The 20,263-nt window shown below is 44.1% G+C and overlaps 1 protein-coding gene across 1 annotated transcript in view; it reads left to right on the top strand.

Annotated features, from left to right (window-relative positions):
- The window catches only part of LOC115817968 (dynein heavy chain 11, axonemal), a 78,404-nt gene that overhangs the window by 37,306 nt on the left and 20,835 nt on the right, over positions 1-20,263 (top strand). Inside the window, exons 53-66 of the mRNA XM_030781155.1 lie at positions 548-710; positions 4,231-4,354; positions 5,503-5,645; positions 5,989-6,150; positions 8,754-8,987; positions 9,832-9,978; positions 10,434-10,547; positions 11,312-11,455; positions 12,097-12,279; positions 12,767-12,868; positions 13,515-13,649; positions 15,362-15,535; positions 15,935-16,170; positions 16,648-16,770. Of these exons, the coding sequence (XP_030637015.1) occupies positions 548-710; positions 4,231-4,354; positions 5,503-5,645; positions 5,989-6,150; positions 8,754-8,987; positions 9,832-9,978; positions 10,434-10,547; positions 11,312-11,455; positions 12,097-12,279; positions 12,767-12,868; positions 13,515-13,649; positions 15,362-15,535; positions 15,935-16,170; positions 16,648-16,770 (2,184 nt within the window). The remainder of the gene's footprint in view (positions 1-547; positions 711-4,230; positions 4,355-5,502; positions 5,646-5,988; positions 6,151-8,753; positions 8,988-9,831; positions 9,979-10,433; positions 10,548-11,311; positions 11,456-12,096; positions 12,280-12,766; positions 12,869-13,514; positions 13,650-15,361; positions 15,536-15,934; positions 16,171-16,647; positions 16,771-20,263) is intronic.

Genomic DNA, 20,263 nt, shown 5'->3' with positions numbered 1-20,263 from the left:
GTAGTGGTATCGTAGATTTGTATATTTTGTTATGTAGTGGTATTGTAGATTTGTGTATTCTGTTGTGTAGTGGTATTGTAGATCTGTATATTTTTGCTGTGTAGTGATATTGTAGATTTGTGTAGTTCGTTGTGGCAGTTGTGAGATCATTAACACTGACATATGAGGCTATTGAAGATGTTCGGTACAACACTTGTTGCAGCCTTTGCTTCGTTACCCTGTAATTAAGGAAGCCCTCTCTCAGGGTGACAGTACAGTATACAGGGGAACATGCCTCTCTCCTAATGGCTGTAGTTACACTCTGTGAAGTGAGACTAATCAGTCATTACTGGAACATCCGCCACTGAACCACAGCCAAACGAAAGGCGTAATGAAGAGTGTCAAATCTGTCTCGTTAGACATCCATTACATGTGAAATGGATCAAATTAATCAAATTCTCCATCTTGTCACTCACCAGGGCTCATCTGTTTAATGCTGTGTGTGTGTCTGTGTGTCTGTGTGTGTGTGTGTTTGTGTGTGTGTGTATGCACCCCTGCTGACTGGCAGCTGTAGGATCGGGCGTGTCCTGGCATGTCCGCGCGGTTATGCCCTGTTAGTGGGCGTCGGGGGCAGCGGTAGGCGGAGTCTGACCAGGCTGGCTGCCTATCACTCCTCTATGGACGTGTTTCAGGTGACGCTGCGTAAGGGCTACAGCCTCCAGGACCTGAAGGTAACACCTTTCTCTTTACCACCTGGACTCATTAACACAAAGCAGAGGGGCTGAGTCAGAAGCAGGGCTGGAGTGTTTAAATGGAATTGTTTTTAAGGAACATTTTCAGAGGACAGTTTTCCTGCCCCCTGCTGTAGTGAGCACCCACCTGATTATCTGTGTGTGTGAAAGCAGCCGCCCACCTGACTGTGTCTCCACATTAAACTCCTCCATCTACAGTCACCCACCTGACTGTGTCTCCATCTACATTCCATGGTAAACTCCTCCGTCTATAAGGCTCCTCTTCAAACACACCTCCTCCACAATGGTGTCATGAGAGGATCAGGGCTCATGTTAACCCCAAACGTGTGTGTGTGTGTGTGTGTGTGTGTGTGTGTTTAATTTAGAGCTGTTTGTATCATTGGTTCTCAGCTTGTCCCCGGTATCCAGACCAAATCAGCTGCAATATCCTCATTATACGGCTGGTGGGAAACTCTGTCCACGCCAGTTTTGGGGTGTGACATCTTGCCAAATGCCAAATAAATTCAACGTAAATCCCATTATACTCAATTTAAATTCAGGAATTGATAATAATAATACTTTATTTGTATAGCACTTTTCATACAAAGAATGTAGCTCAAAGTGCTTTTACATATCAGCAGAAAGAAAGTAACAATAATAATGATAATAATAAAAAGTAATAAAATAAATAAAATGGTAGTAAATAGACCACAGAATAAAAGCAAGGATAAACCACATAATTCAAGGGACATAAGACAGGAGAGATTGTCAAAATTAATAAATAAAACAGTTTAGAGCAAAATGATTAAAAGAATAGATTAAATGAAATAAAAAAAATAATTTAAAAAATGAGGAATGGATAAAATGAATAAAAACCATTAAAACAAAAAAAGAGAAAAACAAAAGAGAAAATTGCTAACAGTATGCTAGACTAAAAAGGTATGTTTTTAGTTGCCGTTTAAAACTGTCCACGGAGCCTGTCTCTGTAATACTTCTTGGTAGGGTGTTCCACAGTTTAGGTGCATGGTGGATAAAAGCAGCTTCCCCAATTTTATTTTTGGGGACTTTTGGAATCATTAAAAGACCTGCCATAGAGGACCTAAGGGCTCGTGAAGGAACATAAAACGACAGAGAATCGGTAATGTAAGAGGGTGCTAAACCATTAAGAGCTTTGTGTACTAGTAGAGGGACGTTAAAATCAATTCTAAAAAATACAGGGAGCCAATGCAGTGCAGCTAAAACAGGAGTAATATGCTCTCTCTTCTTTGTTTTTGTTCAAAGTCTAGCAGCAGAGTTCTGAATTCGCTGAAGATTCTCAGTTGACTTCTTTGGAAGACCAATAAAAAGAGCATTACAGTAGTCCAGTCTACTTGAAATAAAAACATGAATGAGCTTCTCAGCATCCTGTTGAGTTAGAAATGGGCGTAACTCTGGCAATATTTCTCAGGTGGAAGAAGGCTGCTTTGGTTACCTTGCTTATGTGGGGTTTAAAACTTAAATCTGAGTCTAAAACTACACCCAAGCTTGTGACTTCCAGTTTGTTTTGATGGCCTAAGTGTCTTAGTCTGGTAGAAAGTGCGTCCCTTCTGGGTTTGGGGCCAACTAATAGTATTTCAGTCTTGTTTTTGTTTAACTTTAAAAAATGATTACTCATCCATCGAGTGATTGCTGACAGGCAGGTTGTCAAGGAGTATAATGCATTTATGTCATTTGGCTCAACGGAAATGTATAGTTGTGTATCATCAGCATAGCTATGGAAGTTAACATTGTGTTCTCTGATTATCTGACAAGTGGTAACATATATAATGAAAAAAGAAGGGGACCAAGACAGCTTCCTTGTGCAACACCAGAAGATATGTTATGTTTCTTTGATACACAATCTCCAAGACTAACATAAAATTGTCTCCCTGTAACGTATGTTCGGAACCAGTTAAGAGCACATTCAGAGAGACCAACCCAGTTTTCTAGACGATTGATTAAAACACTGCGGTCAGTCGTGTCAAATGCAGCACTCAAATCTAATAGAATAACCACTGAGACCTTGTTTGCAGCAACACCGATTCTAAGATCATTGACTATTTTTGTTATAGCAATCTCTGTACTGTGATTGGATCTAAAGCCTGACTGGAACTTCTCTAAAATATTGTTGTTATTAAAAAAGTGGTTTAGCTGATTAAAAACTACTTTTTCAAGTATTTTGCTCATGAAGGGTAGGTTGGAAATAGGCCTGTAATTAATTAGTACACTGTAGTCTAGGTTTGGTTTCTTCAATAACAGTTTCACAACAGCAGTTTTAAATGCATTGGGGAATATACCAGTCTGAAGAGATGTGTTAATTATTTTTAGAACAGTTGTGGAGACACTATTAAAGACATTTTTTAAGAATTTAGTGGGGACAGGGTCCAGACAGCAAGTTAACGGTTTACTCTGTCTTACAATCTTACAGAGTTCTGCTTCAGTGATGCTACTGAAGTTCCTCATACTTGCCGGCTTATTACAGGGTAGATCATAAGGGTTACTGGAGTTCCTGACAATACCAGCTCTTATAGTTTTTATTTTGTTGTTAAAGAATTGTGCAAATTCTTCACATTTTGATGAAGAGGCTAAGCTAAGAATGTCGAAAGCTGGAGCAGGATTTACCAATTTATCGATAGTTTTGAACAGTACCTTAGAGTTGCCGTGATTCTCTGCAACGATCTTTGAAAAGTGGGAAATTTTCTTTTAACATGCTGTAAACATCTGTGTGGAAACTAACACAATGCTGTCGATCACTGGTGATGGGACGCCATTTTTAAAAAGTGTGTTCGACTGGTAACCACAGAAACAAGGTTTCTTTTTGAAAACCTTCCCATTGATCAGTGAGGCCTTGGACTCTGAGCTGGTTATTGGTCTAATTTAGCCCCGCCTCTCTGCCCACTTACTGTCGCCTCTTATTAAGGAGCACAGGCCAATATTTCAATCCTTTATTCATGAGGTTGTTAGTGTCATTGCCTGGATCTTCTCTAAAGTGACCAGAGTGGGTTAAGCCTGAGGAGCTACGCTGATGCTCAGCGAGACAAACGAAAACAAAACCACTGCAATATGCTGTATTACCACACACAGCCAGCGCTCCCAGTTCAGACCAGAATGACTCATAATGTTTTTATTATTGTGTGTTTTCGTTTTACAGAGCACTGTGCTTCTAGTCTTCTGTCAATATATATTTCTTCTTTTAAATTATGTTTGTGTTACGCTTGGATGTTCAAGAAATATTCAGACAGTTACCTTAAAAAGAATAGTATCCCATGACCACGCACACACACTGTGAACAGTGAGCGGTGAATTTATCCTCTGCATTTAACCCATCCGGTAGTGAACACACACGGCAAGCACAGGGGCAGTAGGCTAGGGTCAGGGTCAGGGTCAGGGTCAGGGTTAGGGACACCCAGACAGTTCTTTTGGTTTAGTTGATCTGTATTGTTTGTTAGCCTGTTGCTGTCTGTGCGTGGCAGTAATCTGGTAAACACTCGGGTGTTCGCAGGCAGATCTGGCAGGTCTGTACATCAGGACGGGAGTGAAGAACCTTCCAACCGTGCTGCTTCTCACAGACACACAGATCCCAGACGAACAGTTCCTCACCCTCATCAGTGATCTACTGGCCTCAGGTCAGACACTTACCCTCTACACACAAACACACACACACATATATAACACACACACACACACAAACACACACACACACACATACATATGCACAGACACACACACACACACATACATATGCACAGACACACACACACACACACACACACATACATATGCACAGACACACACACACACACACACACACACACACACATACACACACACACACACACACACACACACAAGCCTTTACTCATATCCTCGTGGGGACTTCCCATTGAGCCCCATTATCCTGTGACTAAAGAATACTAACCCTCACCATAACCTTATGTTTTGACACTTTTTCTTTTATCAGTAACAACAATATCGTTCAGAAAAACGTTGTTCTCCTAGTGGGGAGCATTTTGGTCCCCATCAGGTACTTTTTTCATATTATGTTATCTTACTGGGGACTTACTGGTATACACACACACACACACACACACACACACACACATGAAAGGGCATGCATGCTTGCATATGAGTACACATACATCTCTACACACATACACACCTATGCACACAGACAAACACAGGAACACATGAACGTACATGCCCACACACATGCACAAACACATACATACACACAGCTATGGGGAAACCATGGGAGGGCTTGAGTTAATGGGAAAGAGAGGTCTGATGGGGTTGATTAGCTTTGATTAGCATTCACTTCTCTATTAGTCAAGTGTCAGAGATTAAATACAGACACAGAGATTAAATACACACACACTGAGATTAAACACACACACTGTGTGAGAGTGAAAATTAACACCTTAGTTAATTCTGCTTTAACACTGCATATCTAATCAGTCACTGGCAGTGTTGAAATGTTCAGTAATATTCACTAATATTCAGTAATATTCAACACACTTACATAATGTTCAGTAATATTCGATTCACTTTCCTGATCGATCATGATGCAATATAGATAAAAATAATTGAACTCTAGAATGCAGTTATTGTTTTGGTGTTAACTGTTTTTTCAGCAACTATCTCGCATTTTTTACAGTTCTCTGTGTCAGTGTGCTGCAGACAGATCTGTGTGTGCGTGTGTGTGTGTGTGTTGTAGACAGATGTATGAGTGTGTGTGCTGTTGACAGACGTGACAGTCTTGTGTCTGTGTCTACAGGAGAGATTGCGGATTTGTTCAATGAGGAGGAGGAGGGTGGGATTGTGAGGAGTGTCAGGGGGGAGGTGCGCGCTACGGGTCTGTTGGACAGCGCTGAGAACTGCTGGAGATTTTTTATGGAGCGAGTGCGACGCCAACTTAAGGTTCCTGTCCTTCAAACTGTCAATCAAACATCTGAGAGAGAGCCATCCTACAGGGGCTGTCTGTTCTGTGTGTCAATCAAACATCTGAGAGAGAGCCATCCTACAGGGGCTGTCTGTTCTGTGTGTCAATCAAACATCTGAGAGAGAGCCATCCTACAGGGGCTGTCTGTTCTGTGTGTGCATATGCAAGGGTCTGTTTTTGTCTGTTTGAGTTGACTATGCCATGCTACGTCTGTCCCCCGTGTATGTGTGTGTGTGTGTATGTCTGTGTGTGTGTGTGTGTGTGTGTGTGTGTGTGTGTGTGTGTGTGTGTGGGGTTGTGTGTGTGTGTGTGTGGGGGTAGGTGGTGTTGTGCATGTCTCCAGTGGGGGGAGCCTTGCGTACTAGAGCTCACCGTTTTCCTGCTCTGTTCCACTGTTCCACCATTGACTGGTTCCACGACTGGTCCCAGCAAGCACTGCAGTCAGTCAGCCTCAGCTTTATACAGCAGATCCCCGGCCTGCCGGTAAATTCTCTATCAATCTATCTATCTATCTATCTATCTATCTATCTATCTATCTATCTATCTATCTATCTATCTATCTATCTATCTATCTATCTATCTATCTATCTATCTGTCTATCAATCTATCTGTCTATCTATCTATCTATCTATCTATCTATCTCTGCTCACCTACACTGCTGTACAATCCAGTTCAAATGAAAACAGTGAGTGAAAAAATCACAGACTGTGTTTTTCTGAAAACAGTTGAGTGTTTGATAAAATTTCTGTTTTGTTTTTTCCAGGTGTAAAATATTTGACATGTTATAGATTTCAGAGAACACACAACAGCATTTTTTGAAAAGCCATTGCTTTTCAGATTAAACCATTCGCCATTGCATATCTAACTGAACATTTAAAGACTTAATTTAAAGACCGGTTGTCTGAGCACCATGTTTTTGGCCAACGTTTGTTCGATCTTCTTTGAGCGTCTGTTCTGTTCTGTTATGTAACAGAATTTTATAAAAGTGTCACACTCAGTTAATTCTGATCTTTCATAGTCAATGTCTTCTGTTAAATCCAGTAATACGTCAACATTGTGGAGGTAGGGAGAGATTATAGGGTAATCAGTGGGTTATCATTTTCATGTCAGACAGTGGAGAGATTGGTTGTGCTGCGATGCTCTCCTCGTGGACAGAAAGGGAGTTTATCAGCAGCAGTTGAGCAGAAAAACTCAGTGTGATGCTACATCTGACACTTTTCTAAAGGACTCAGAAACACTTCTAATGAGTCGTCTGATCAGGACGCGGCGTCTACATCTGCGTCAGTTCACTGCTGTAGATCCTTCATCATTAGCTCAGCTCAGACACACAAACATATGACTGATCACATTCACAGCCAGTCTACTGACAGACAGTCTCTCTCTCTCTCTCTCTCTCTCTCCCTCTCTCTGTCCATCTGTCCAGTTTTCTCTGCAGCTTGCAGCTTTCTCCCTCTCTTTCTTTCTCTATCTTTCTTTGTCCCCAGCTCTCTCTCTCTCTCTCTCTCTCTCTCTCCCTCTGTCTCTCTCTCTCTCTCTCTCTCTCTCTTTCTTTCTCTTTTCAACCCTCTGTTCTCTTTTTCTCTCTTTTTTTTTCAAGCTGTGGAGCGATCACTAAGCAGGATCATTTACGCTAACAGAACAGCTATGATTAATACACAGAGACTGGCCCTCAGTGGAGTCCCAGCTGTTTCTCTCACTGCCAGACTGTGTGTGTGTGTGTGTGTGTGTGTGTGTGTGTGTGTGTGTGTGTGTGTGTTTGATTCATGACCAGCTGTGGCATCTCATTCTGTTTGACTAACACTTTTTACATGTTAAATTTAAGAGGCCTCACGCACTTGGTACCAATCCCAGAATCCCAGTGGGATAATTAAATAACATTGCTGAGTGTCTGTGGAGGACATACCCATCACTCTCTCACTCCACTTCAGCCAGCAACCATTTAAGCCCCGCCCCCCGCAACACCTCATTCACTGTTTCACATTGAACCCTCTCGTCGACCAAACCTGTGCAGCAGCAGGCGAGGACTGAGGGCCCAGAGGAGAACTGATACCAGGCTGTTTCAACAGCATCTCAGTATTTAAGGACTCACTCAAGTACACTAACGTGCCAAATGTGCACCCCCATCAGTGTCGTCCTTAAGTCATCAGAATTCAGTAGATATTTGGGAACAGGATCAGAATTCAGTAGATATTTGGGAACAGGATCAGAATTCAGTAGATATTTGGGAACAGGATCAGAATTCAGTGGATATTTGGGAACAGGATCAGAATTCAGTAGATATTTGGGAACAGGATCAGAATTCAGTAGATATTTGGGAACAGGATCAGAATTCAGTGGATATTTGGGAACAGGATCAGAATTCAGTAGATATTTGGGAGCAGGATCAGAATTCAGTAGATCTTTCCCTGCGCCTCATCTCACTCTGGGTGCCCCTGAGGGTAGAGTTCCTAGTGATAAGTGTTTCCCTTGGTCAGATTGTGTTGTTGTTGTTGTTGTTGTTGTTTTGGAGTGAGTTATGATGTGTTTGCCCCTGACTGTAGCCCTGCCTCTGTTCTTGCTTGTATGATTGAGCTTTAACAGTGTGATGAATGAATCAGGCCTTTAAACTGAGACGTTTTCATAATAAATTCTCAGTGGAAATGCTTTGTAGTGGCTCCAGTAGAGAACAGCAGTGACCAGGCATAGTAATGCATGAGCTCAGCCTACTTAACACTCGACTCTCAACTCTACTCTCCAACCATCTCTCCCTCTCTCTCTCTCTCTCTCTCTCTCTCTCTCCATCTCTCTCTCTCTCTCTCTCTCTCTCTCTCTCTCTCTCTCTCTCTCTCTCTCTCTCTCTCTCTCTCTCTGCTGCCCCCCCCCCCACCTTCCTTCCCCCCTCCAGATCTTAATTACTCCACAGCTCCCTGCCTGTCCCCACCTCTCAGACTGAACCTCATCCAACTGAGTCAGACAGCGGAGAGGGAAAAAAAAAAGACTCACAGAAAAATTTGCAATTTATGAAGATGATATTTCGACCCTTTGGTCATCCACAGCAGTTAAAATAGTGTTTCATTCTTTTTTCCTTTCTTGCCCCTCCGCCCCAGCCCTCTATGCGAGAGTCCATCAGCGCGTTCATGGCTCATGTTCACGTGAGTTCCAAACGAGTGAGCGAGAGTTATCGCCTCGCAGAGCGCCGGCACAACTACAGCACGCCCAGGCGTTTTCTGGAGCTGCTGGATCAGTACCGCGTCCTGCTGACGCAGAGACAAGACCGGCTCCAGCAGAACATGGGTCGACTTCAGTGTGGTCTTCAGAAACTCCAAACCACCGCCTCTCAGGTACACCACAGTGTTTCCAAAATCAACACTGATCAGAGTAAATGTAAGGAGACCAGTCAAAGACAACAGCCTCTCATGAGTAATAGGAAAATAATGTGCAGACAGAATTTAAAAATATCACTGTGCAGCTCAAGGTAAATGGTCCTTTATGAAAAACAACAGTCACAGTTATTTTTGTCTGCGTGTGACATATCCTGTAAAAGCCTTTATAGAAAGCTTAGCAGTGTGTGAATCCAGGCTTCAAGGCATTTGTCTGCAGGGGAAGAATTTGGAATCAGTTTTGTGTCGGGGTTTGTGTTATTCTAGCCGCTGAGGGACCAGAGGCCCGAGAGAGCCCCCGTAAACCTCGGTCTTCAAAGCCCAGCCGATTACCTGGCACCGCAGGGTCCAGTATTTAAATGATCTTTGGAGGTTTATGTATTTATGTTTTAATAGTATTAGTATGACAGTTAGTATGAGCTTTACTCACCAGGAAATCTCTGATGCCCAAACAGGGTGTTAGACGTGAATGAAATATCAGCAGGTTAGTAATGATGAGTCTGAATCCCCTTAGCTCTGAGGATGGGAACCGTAGATTTGTCTGTTGTTATTATTCAATAGTCATCACATTTACTGTTCAGTGATAATTATTAGTATTTCTCATACCTGTGTCACAGATTAATTAATAATAGTCACTAGAACATCAGACTTTTAATCTGAGTGTTCAAGTCCCTGTTCAGTCATGCTCTCCACTGCAGTAGGAATGTGTGTAAAGGGTAATACTGTAAGAGAGAGTGAGTGTATGGTGTAATACTGTAACTGAGCTGTGAGACGCTGAGCTGTGTGGTGTGTGTGTGTGTAACAGGTGGAAGAGCTGAAAGCCAAACTAAATTCCCAGGAGGCTGACCTGAGCGTGAAAAGGCAGGCTGCTGACGCCCTGGTCTCCAGGATCGCTCTGCAGACAGAGAGAGTGAGTCAGAAGAGAGGAGCTGCAGACATGGAGGAGCAGAAGGTAGAGTGACTCTCCACAGCTGGAGTATTCAAATCAGCAAGCTCATAGAAGAATACATACCCAGTGTATGAACAGGAATACAGTGTATGAACAGGACTACAGTGTATGAACAGGACAACAGTCTCTCAGGGTCCAGCTGACTCAGTCGTGATGGGCCAGGGTTCTGGATCTGTAAAAGGTTTTTTTTTTGTGAAAGCAGGCATTGTCACTGAGCAGTTTGACACAATCCCAGCCCTGGGGGTCCCTCTAACCCTGTGACATGCTGTAACCCTGTCCCGTGTGTGTGTGTGTGTGTGTTTTCTTAGGCTGTAACTCTGTCCTATGTGTGTGTATGTGTGTGTTTTCTGATGCCCTGACTCTGTCCCATGTGTGTGTATGTATGTTGGTTGACACTGTAACTCTGTCCTGTGTATTTGGAGGTGTGTGGACTGATACTGTAACTGTCCTGTTTGAAGGTGAAAGCTGTTCAGTATGAAGTGGCTTTAAGACAGAAGGAGTGTGAAAATGATTTGGCCAAAGCTGAACCTGCCCTGGAGGCTGCCACCGCTGCCCTTGACACACTCAACAAGGTTCTCACACACACATATTTAATACACTCTCTCTCTCTCTCTCTCTCACACACACACACACACACACACACACACACACACACACTAAACAAATGCTTAACACAGTTCTCACACACACACACACACACACACATACACTTAACAAAGTTCTCTCTCACACCAACCTAACACACTATTAACAGGGTTCTCACACACACTGCACACGTTTCACACACACACTTGACACACTTAACACACACTTAACAAGGTTGTAACACACACTGGATGCACATTTAACACACACTTGAGACAGACTTGACAAGATTCTCACACACACACACACACACACACACACACAGCCATTTGGTGATGGCAGCCAAACATGACAATAACTACAGTGAACATATGTCAGCTTCTGTGTCATTTAGAATTATGTAATGAGAGATTCTTTAGTTACTAAACTCTATTAGCTATTAATTTTGACACACTTAAAAACTGATATAAAACTCTTTTGTTAGTTATTTATTTTGACACACTTTAAAACTGATATTAATTTATTTACATTGCTCTGATACAGTGATTGAAGAGCTTTGTTCAGCTCCTCATGTTCCCATATGTGTGTAACAAAAATGATATAAAACAAATGTAGCACAAGGCCACTCAAAAACCATGGCCTTTCATGTCATACCCAGTGCCTGTTCAGTTCTACAAAACGTACTAAATGTGGGCATCACTCTTTCCTCGTCTCTTTCATCCGTTTCTCTCTTTTCTTCACCTGTCTCCAGGTGAACCTGACGGAGCTGAAGACGTTCCCCAGCCCTCCGCAGGCCGTGACCAACGTGACCGCGGCGGTGATGGTCCTTCTGGCTCCGCGCGGTCGTGTTCCTAAAGACCGGGGCTGGAAGGCTGCCAGGGCCTTCATGGGGAAGGTGAAACTGTCAGAGAGCTAGTCGACTTCGGCCAGACTCATGCCGGCCTTGACCCGGCGCCCGGGCACTGACCACACACTCAGAGCCCAGCCCTGGACTCCTTTAAATGGGCTGCATTCTGGAGGCAGGCTGCAGACCGGCAGGGCTCTCACAGGCAGTGCTAATGAAATGGAGGGGTTATTGCCGGGGAAGGAGTCCTTTATAGGCCTCCCTGAGAGAGGCTGGATTGCTTTCGGAATCGTATAATTTTGTAATGTATAAACCAAACCAAACTGAAGATTAAGACATTTTTTTTAATGCTCGATAAAAAGGACTGTTATTTGCAAAGGAAGGAGATTATGTTTCATATTGATGCTATACACGATTGCGTGTCAGCCCAAGGAGAATGAAATATAAGTTACAGTTATGAGTCTGAATTATATGTCACAAGACAAGGCCCTGACTCAAACCCAGTGCTGACTGTGTTCTGTGGCCCAGGGATGAAACACTGTATATTTCATTATCACAGTCGTGGTCAAACGGCAGACTGGACCGAGTCGGGTCCACAGAGAATTGTTCCTTTACCCCAGTACATTTGTTTAAATGTTCAAAACAGCTGGTTTGATCCCGGGAACTGAAGCTTAGTGGTTTTGTCCCCGTAGGTAGACGATTTTCTCCAGTCGCTGGTTTCCTATAATAAGGAGAACATTCCGGAAACGTCCCTGGCGGTGGTGAAGAAGGAGTATCTGAGAGATCCAGAGTTCCACCCGGACCTGATCCGCACCAAGTCCTACGCCGCAGCCGGCCTGTGCGCCTGGGTCATCAACATCGTCAGATACTATGAGGTGAGAGGCAGATGTCTGAGAGCAGTGATATGAGACCAGTGAAAGACAGTGATTAAACGTTAGTATAGAGAAGGAAGAAGGTGAGAGAGGTTCACAGTTAGAACCACTTTTAAAATGAGATTACAGGGATATAGTTATTTTCTCACTGATCACTACTGTAGCATATCTTCCGTTGTTTCACTGATGTAACACTGCTTTCTAAACTGAATACATTTGTGTGGTCCATTTGTGATTTTCCATTTGTCTCTTGCAGGTGTATTGTGAAGTTGTGTTTTTTGTTTGTCTCTTGCAGGTGTATTGTGAAGTTGTGTTTTTTGTTCGTCTCTTGCAGGTGTATTGTGAAGTTGTGTTTTTTGTTCGTCTCTTGCAGGTGTATTGTGAAGTTGTGTTTTTTGTTCGTCTCTTGCAGGTGTATTGTGAAGTTGTGTTTTTTGTTCGTCTCTTGCAGGTGTATTGTGAAGTTGTGTTTTTTGTTCGTCTCTTGCAGGTGTATTGTGAAGTTGCTCCGAAGCGGCAGGCATTGTGCCAGGCTAACTCTGAGTTAGACACTGCAACTGCTAAACTGCTCACAGTCAGACAGAAGCTGGAGGTGAATGTAGAACCTGTTGTAAAGGCATTTCCACTGTGTTTATGGAAGACAAAACCTCAGACAGGTTCAGATCAAAGTATCAGACTAATGACACTGTACTGTTCAGTGGTTTAAATGTTTCATTTCATTTCAATTTTAATTTAAGCTACAATCAGAAAGTTTTATTTATATATATGGAAATATACTCCATTGTGCTGATGTCTTAAGTGCAGTGATGTGTCATTGTGAATGTACACACTTATGAGAACTGCTCACGTCAGCTGTATGAAGCCTGTATGAGGCTGCATGAAGGTTGTATGAAGACTGTATGAAGTTTGTATGAGGGCTGTATGAAGACTGTATGAGGGTTGTATGAAGTTTGTATGAAGGTTGAATGAAGGCTATATGAAGACTGTATGAAGGCTGTATGAAGGTTGAATGAAGGTTGAATGAAGACTGTATGAAGACTGTATGAAGTTTGTATGAAGGTTGAATGAAGGCTATATGAAGACTGTATGAAGGCTGTATGAAGGTTGTATGAGGGTTGAATGAAGGTTGTATGAAGACTTTATGAAGGTTGTATGAAGTTTGGATGAGGGCTGTATGAAGACTGTATGAAGGTTGTATGAAGGTTGTATGAAGACTGATGACACACACACTCCGTCAGGACCTGGATGCAAACCTGCGGAGTCTGACGGCTCAGTTTGAGAACGCCGCGGCAGATAAAGTCCGCTGCCAGGAGGAAGTGACCCACACCAGCCAGACCATGGCGCTGGCTAATCGACTGGTCCGTGGCCTGCAGGTACAGGGGGCTGATGGGAGAGAGGGTGGGGCATGGGACCATGTGCAGAGGGTTCGTGAGGAGACCTGGATCAGTTGTCATTTTTCCCCGCAGGTTGAAATATGGAGGTTTGGCCAGGCTTGGCTGGTCAATGAGATGTAGAGATGCAGGAGGAAGGGATGGATGAATGGATGAGTGGATGAGTGGAGAGATGGATAGTTATAAACCCACCACTGAAGTGGGCGGCAGTAGATGGCCAGGAGTCAAACGTAGGAGACACAGAGAACAGGAAGACAGAAAAGCAGGAAAACCACTTCCACAAACAGCTCAGTCCAGCTGGACCACATGTCTGTGTGTGTGTGTGTGTGTGTGTGTGTGTGTGTGTGTGTGCGTGTGTGTGTGTGTGTGCATGTGTTTTTCTCAGATATTTACTATATCATATTTCACATCGAAATATTCATGTGAAACACACTCCTCTGTGTGAAATGTTTACAGTACATATAAAAATCAAGCCAATACATAATGCATTCCTTAAGTTAATAGTCTTAAAATTCAATGTCCATCTTCAGAGGTTAAGTATGGAGAGTTCCTATGTTATAAATGTGTGTTTTGATGGTGTGTTTTCTGAACCAGAGCGACTTAGACTATTCTTCTCTCACATATCCTCCACATTTATCCCCTTTGGAACCATACAAAAATCTTTACTGCTGTTAATGCAAAAATAAAAATGAATCTAATATTTCTTTCAGTAGTTTTATTTAAATTGTTTCGACTTTCTTATTGGGGGAAAATGAATGGGGCTCTGATGGGACAGCTTGGCTTTTCCGCAGATCAAGACGAATGATTTGTCGTCATGGCGCTGACCTGGAAGCGATAGTGTTTAGACTAATAAATCAGCTCCTCTATATTTAATCATTAGCTTCTCTCAAAGCCTCAACAGCTGTTGGAAATTAAAAACGCTTCAACCAGGACTGAGTGATATTACAAGCAATCCATAACGCATTAGGGGTAAAATTATAGTGATTTTTAACTGTCTTGGAATTTATTATGCGGTATGTTGAGGGTGCGCGGCCTTGAGCAAGACAGCGGATGTGGAGAGATTTATGGCTTCTGAGGCGTCTCTGGTGACATTATTGAAGGTTTTTAATAAATGCTGAATAGAGGATGAGTGAAAACGTAAGTAAACTTTTCAGATGTGGCTGAGGTGAATTGTGGTTGTGTGCTTTGTCCTTTATGGTCTTGTTGTGTTTAGGATCAATGGGGTGGGAACAAATGGTCACCCCCCCCCCCGGGGGACTTTACTCCCCTGAGGTTTTTTACAACTGACATAACTTTCATGAACAGTGGGGCCATTAGTCTCCCATCATCTCTTCCCCAGTTTGGATAATGAAGTGATGTTTTACACCACCTTTGGTTTTGTTTTTTTCCCCTTTATTTTGTACCTTGTGTCTGCTGAGCAACTTATGAAAGAAAATAAAATGATAGGATTCAAACTTGCCCTGTGAAAGCTAACAGGATGTGCCGCTTCAGTAGGCGGGAGTTTAAATGTAAAGACCTGTGGGTTGCTCTGTGCGCAGTCGGAGAAGCTAACAGGATGTGCTGGTTTAAAAGGCGAGTGTTTTAATGTAAAGACCTGTGGGTTACTCTGTGTGCAGTCGGAGAAGCTAACAGGATGTGCTGGTTTAAAAGGCGGGTGTTGAAATGTAAAGACCTGTGGGTTGCTCTTTGCGCAGTCGGAGGAGGTGCGGTGGTCGCAGGCCCAACTGCAGTTGGAGGATCAGATGAAGACCGTGTGTGGGGACGTCCTTCTGGCCGCGGCCTTTGTCTCCTACGCTGGATATTTCACCCAGTCTTACCGCCACCTGCTCCTCCACGGCACCTGGCTCCCCTTCCTCAGGGAGCAGACGGTACAGCCTCCGCTCTCCTCAGCTCACCTCCCCTGACCCCCACACTCCTCTTTACACAGAGATGGGTGAGGGTTATAGGGACATTTTGAAAGCAGACATTCGTAATCATTCACAAACTATTGTTAATAATGGAGTCTGAGCATTCCGCTGGTGTTGCGTTGTCGTCCAGTGCGTCAGGGTGGGGGAATAATCTTGGCGGTAAAACATTGAAACCGACTCTCAAAACAAAGGAGGAACTACTACACCTGCGTAGAACTGTAACGCAAAAACACACCCTCTGTTTTCACTTTAAAATAACGACACACAGTCTGAACAGAGAACTAAAGCATCACTGTCAAAACGGTGGTTCCTTTTGGCTCCTGTAGCACATTACGCTTTCTCACCCTTCCCGTGTTCCAGACGCCCGTTCCTCTGACTGACGGCCTGGATCCTGTCCGTATGCTCGCCGAGGATGCCACAGTGGCTGCCTGGCACAACCTGGGCCTGCCAGACGATGGCATGTCGGCGGAGAACGCTGCCATCCTCACTCACAGTCAGCGCTGGACCCTGCTGGTCGACCCCCAGCAGCGGGCGGTGAAGTGGATCCATAAGCTCTACAGGGAAGAGCTGAGAGTCCTCCAGCCCAGCCAGGCAGGGTAGGCCGGGAATCACTGGGCTTTATTGGGGGAAAAAAGACACTAGGTCGTGTGCAGCAGAGACATTAGGATGTTGTATAGAGAGACTGGACTGTGATCTGCGACCCTGTGTGATTGAGAGACACAGCACACATGATGTTCTTCCCTTTACACTGTTTTAAAACATAGGAGCGTGTTGCAGACAAACTGAACTATATAGACTAATGTATTCTCTGTCCTCTTAAAGGAAACTCAAGCAGCAGTGAAAATCGGGAGATGGTTTTTATTGGGTTTCAAACCTTTTGCCCCAAAAAGGCCAGTGTTTGTTTGTCCATTTGTTTGCTTGTTTGTTTGTTTGTTTATTTTTTCCTGCAGTTAAGCTAACGCTTTAGCCCTTACTGCCTGCATCAGTCTCTCTCTCGCTCCCCCCCCCCCCTCTCTCTCTCTCTTCCTCCCCCTCTCTCTTTCTCTCTCTCCTTCTCTCTCTCTCTCTGTTAGGTATCTGGATGTGATGGAGCAGGCTTTGGCCTGTGGAGAGACAGTCCTCCTTGAGAACGTAGAGGAGAAACTCGACTCAGCGCTGGAATCACTGCTGGCCAGAAATACTACAAAAAGAGGAAGGTAAGAGTTACTCTTCCAAACCAAACTGTAAAACCCCAGTGTCAGTGCTGTAAAGCCTCAGTGTCTGTGCTGTAAAGCCTCAGTGTCTGTGCTGTAAAGCCTCAGTGTCTGTGCTGTAAAGCCTCAGTGTCTGTGCTGTAAAGCCTCAGTGTCAGTGCTGTAAAGCCTCAGTGTCTGTGCTGTAAAGCCTCAGTGTCAGTGCTGTAAAACTTCAGTGTCAGTGCTGTAAAACCTCAGTGTCAGTGCTGTAAAGCCTCAGTGTCTGTGCTGTAAAGCCTCAGTGTCTGTGCTGTAAAACCTCAGTGTCTGTGCTGTAAAACCTCAGTGTCTGTGCTGTAAAGCCTCAGTGTCTGTGCTGTAAAGCCTCAGTGTCAGTGCTATAAAGCCTCAGTGTCAGTGCTGTAAAGCCTCAGTGTCTGTGCTGTAAAGCCTCAGTGTCAGTGCTGTAAAGCCTCAGTGTCTGTGCTGTAAAGCCTCAGTGTCTGTGCTGTAAAGCCTCAGTGTCAGTGCTGTAAAACTTCAGTGTCTGTGCTGTAAAGCCTCAGTGTCTGTGCTGTAAAACCTCAGTGTCTGTGCTGTAAAGCCTCAGTGTCTGTGCTGTAAAGCCTCAGTGTCTGTGCTGTAAAGCCTCAGTGTCAGTGCTGTAAAGCCTCAGTGTCTGTGCTGTAAAGCCTCAGTGTCAGTGCTGTAAAACCTCAGTGTCTGTGCTGTAAAGCCTCAGTGTCAGTGCTGTAAAGCCTCAGTGTCTGTGCTGTAAAGCCTCAGTGTCTGTGCTGTAAAACCTCAGTGTCAGTGCTGTAAAGCCTCAGTGTCAGTGCTGTAAAGCCTCAGTGTCAGTGCTGTAAAACCTCAGTGTCTGTGCTGTAAAGCCTCAGTGTCAGTGCTGTAAAGCCTCAGTGTCTGTGCTGTAAAGCCTCAGTGTCTGTGCTGTAAAACCTCAGTGTCTGTGCTGTAAAGCCTCAGTGTCAGTGCTGTAAAGCCTCAGTGTCTGTGCTGTAAAGCCTCAGTGTCTGTGCTGTAAAACCTCAGTGTCTGTGCTATAAAGCCTCAGTGTCTGTGCCGTAAAACCTCAGTGTCAGTGCTGTAAAGCCTCAGTGTCTGTGCTGTAAAGCCTCAGTGTCAGTGCTGTAAAACCTCAGTGTCAGTGCTGTAAAACCTCAGTGTCTGTGCTGTAAAGCCTCAGTGTCTGTGCTGTAAAACCTCAGTGTCAGTGCTGTAAAGCCTCAGTGTCTGTGCTGTAAAACCTCAGTGTCTGTGCTGTAAAGCCTCAGTGTCAGTGCTGTAAAGCCTCAGTGTCTGTGCTGTAAAGCCTCAGTGTCTGTGCTGTAAAACCTCAGTGTCTGTGCTGTAAAGCCTCAGTGTCAGTGCTGTAAAGCCTCAGTGTCAGTGCTGTAAAACCTCAGTGTCTGTGCTGTAAAGCCTCAGTGTCTGTGCTGTAAAGCCTCAGTGTCAGTGCTGTAAAACCTCAGTGTCAGTGCTGTAAAACCTCAGTGTCTGTGCTGTAAAGCCTCAGTGTCTGTGCTGTAAAGCCTCAGTGTCTGTGCTGTAAAACCTCAGTGTCAGTGCTGTAAAACCTCAGTGTCAGTGCTGTAAAACCTCAGTGTCAGTGCTGTAAAGCCTCAGTGTCAGTGCTGTAAAACCTCAGTGTCTGTGCTATAAAGCCTCAGTGTCTGTGCTGTAAAACCTCAGTGTCTGTGCCGTAAAACCTCAGTGTCAGTGCTGTAAAGCCTCAGTGTCAGTGCTGTAAAACCTCAGTGTCAGTGCTGTAAAACCTCAGTGTCTGTGCTGTAAAACCTCAGTGTCTGTGCTGTAAAGCCTCAGTGTCTGTGCTGTAAAGCCTCAGTGTCTGTGCTGTAAAACCTCAGTGTCTGTGCTGTAAAGCCTCAGTGTCTGTGCTGTAAAGCCTCAGTGTCTGTGCTGTAAAACCTCAGTGTCAGTGCTGTAAAGCCTCAGTGTCAGAGCTGTAAAGCCTCAGTGTCTGTGCTGTAAAGCCTCAGTGTCAGTGCTGTAAAGCCTCAGTGTCTGTGCTGTAAAACCTCAGTGTCTGTGCTGTAAAGCCTCAGTGTCAGTGCTGTAAAGCCTCAGTGTCTGTGCTGTAAAGCCTCAGTGTCAGTGCTGTAAAACCTCAGTGTCTGTGCTGTAAAGCCTCAGTGTCTGTGCTGTAAAGCCTCAGTGTCAGTGCTGTAAAGCCTCAGTGTCTGTGCTGTAAAGCCTCAGTGTCAGTGCTGTAAAACCTCAGTGTCTGTGCTGTAAAGCCTCAGTGTCTGTGCTGTAAAGCCTCAGTGTCTGTGCTGTAAAGCCTCAGTGTCAGTGCTGTAAAGCCTCAGTGTCTGTGCTGTAAAGCCTCAGTGTCAGTGCTGTAAAACCTCAGTGTCTGTGCCGTAAAACCTCAGTGTCAGTGCTGTAAAGCCTCAGTGTCAGTGCTGTAAAACCTCAGTGTCAGTGCTGTAAAACCTCAGTGTCAGTGCTGTAAAACCTCAGTGTCTGTGCTGTAAAGCCTCAGTGTCTGTGCTGTAAAGCCTCAGTGTCTGTGCTGTAAAGCCTCAGTGTCTGTGCTGTAAAACCTCAGTGTCAGTGCTGTAAAACCTCAGTGTCAGTGCTGTAAAACTTCAGTGTCTGTGCTGTAAAACTTCCACAGTACGGCATTTTCATCACATTACATCCACATACAGACTCAACAAAACTGTATTTGTCCGTAAAGAAGTTTCCAGAATCTTGCACCAACACGCCTGCAGGCGCAGGTTGCTGTGTGAGGATGCGGCAGATGGGAGAGTTTACTCCTGCACTGGGAAGCGCCAGTCAGACGTGACTCAGTACAATATGATTACTGGCTTTTGGAATTATAAATGAATTTGTAGCGCGTGTGTTGAATTGCGGGGCATCCGTATTGATCTGTCTTTCAGGGCCAGTGATAAATGCAGGTTTTTCCGCTGCTGTTCGTTCTGTGAGTTGAATATTGAGTGGTTTTGCCGACTGGATGTTTGTTGCAGGTCTGGAGTCCTGGCATTCTCTGCTGTAGCTGCAACTGTAGTGTTTGTGACTTAGAGAATAGAAAATTTGATTCTCTGTAAAACTTGTGTCCTAAAAAACCTACTTTAAATTACAGTACAATGAAATTTAATTTTAATGTTCAACCAAGTAGTAACTTTGACAATTTTTTATGCACATAAAGATGTTAACAGGGAAATACACAGAGTGTTTGAGGTCTCATATAACATAGTTTCCTGTTCTCTCATTAAATACGAAGGATTTGTTCTCTGTGTGAATGCCAGTGGACAATATTCTGTCACACTGTAGATCAGACAGTCATACTCTGTTATACTGTAGATCAGACAGTCATACTCTGTCACACTGTAGATCAGACACAGTCATACTCTGTCACACTGTAGATCAGACAGTCATACTCTGTCACACTGTAGATCAGACAGTCATACTCTGTTATACTGTAGATCAGACACAGTCATACTCTGTCACACTGTAGATCAGACAGTCA

The sequence above is a fragment of the Chanos chanos genome, chromosome 8 (assembly GCF_902362185.1).
Source record: "Chanos chanos chromosome 8, fChaCha1.1, whole genome shotgun sequence".
NCBI classification, from domain to species: Eukaryota; Metazoa; Chordata; class Actinopteri; order Gonorynchiformes; family Chanidae; genus Chanos; species Chanos chanos.
This window is presented reverse-complemented; position numbering and strand designations above follow the sequence as displayed.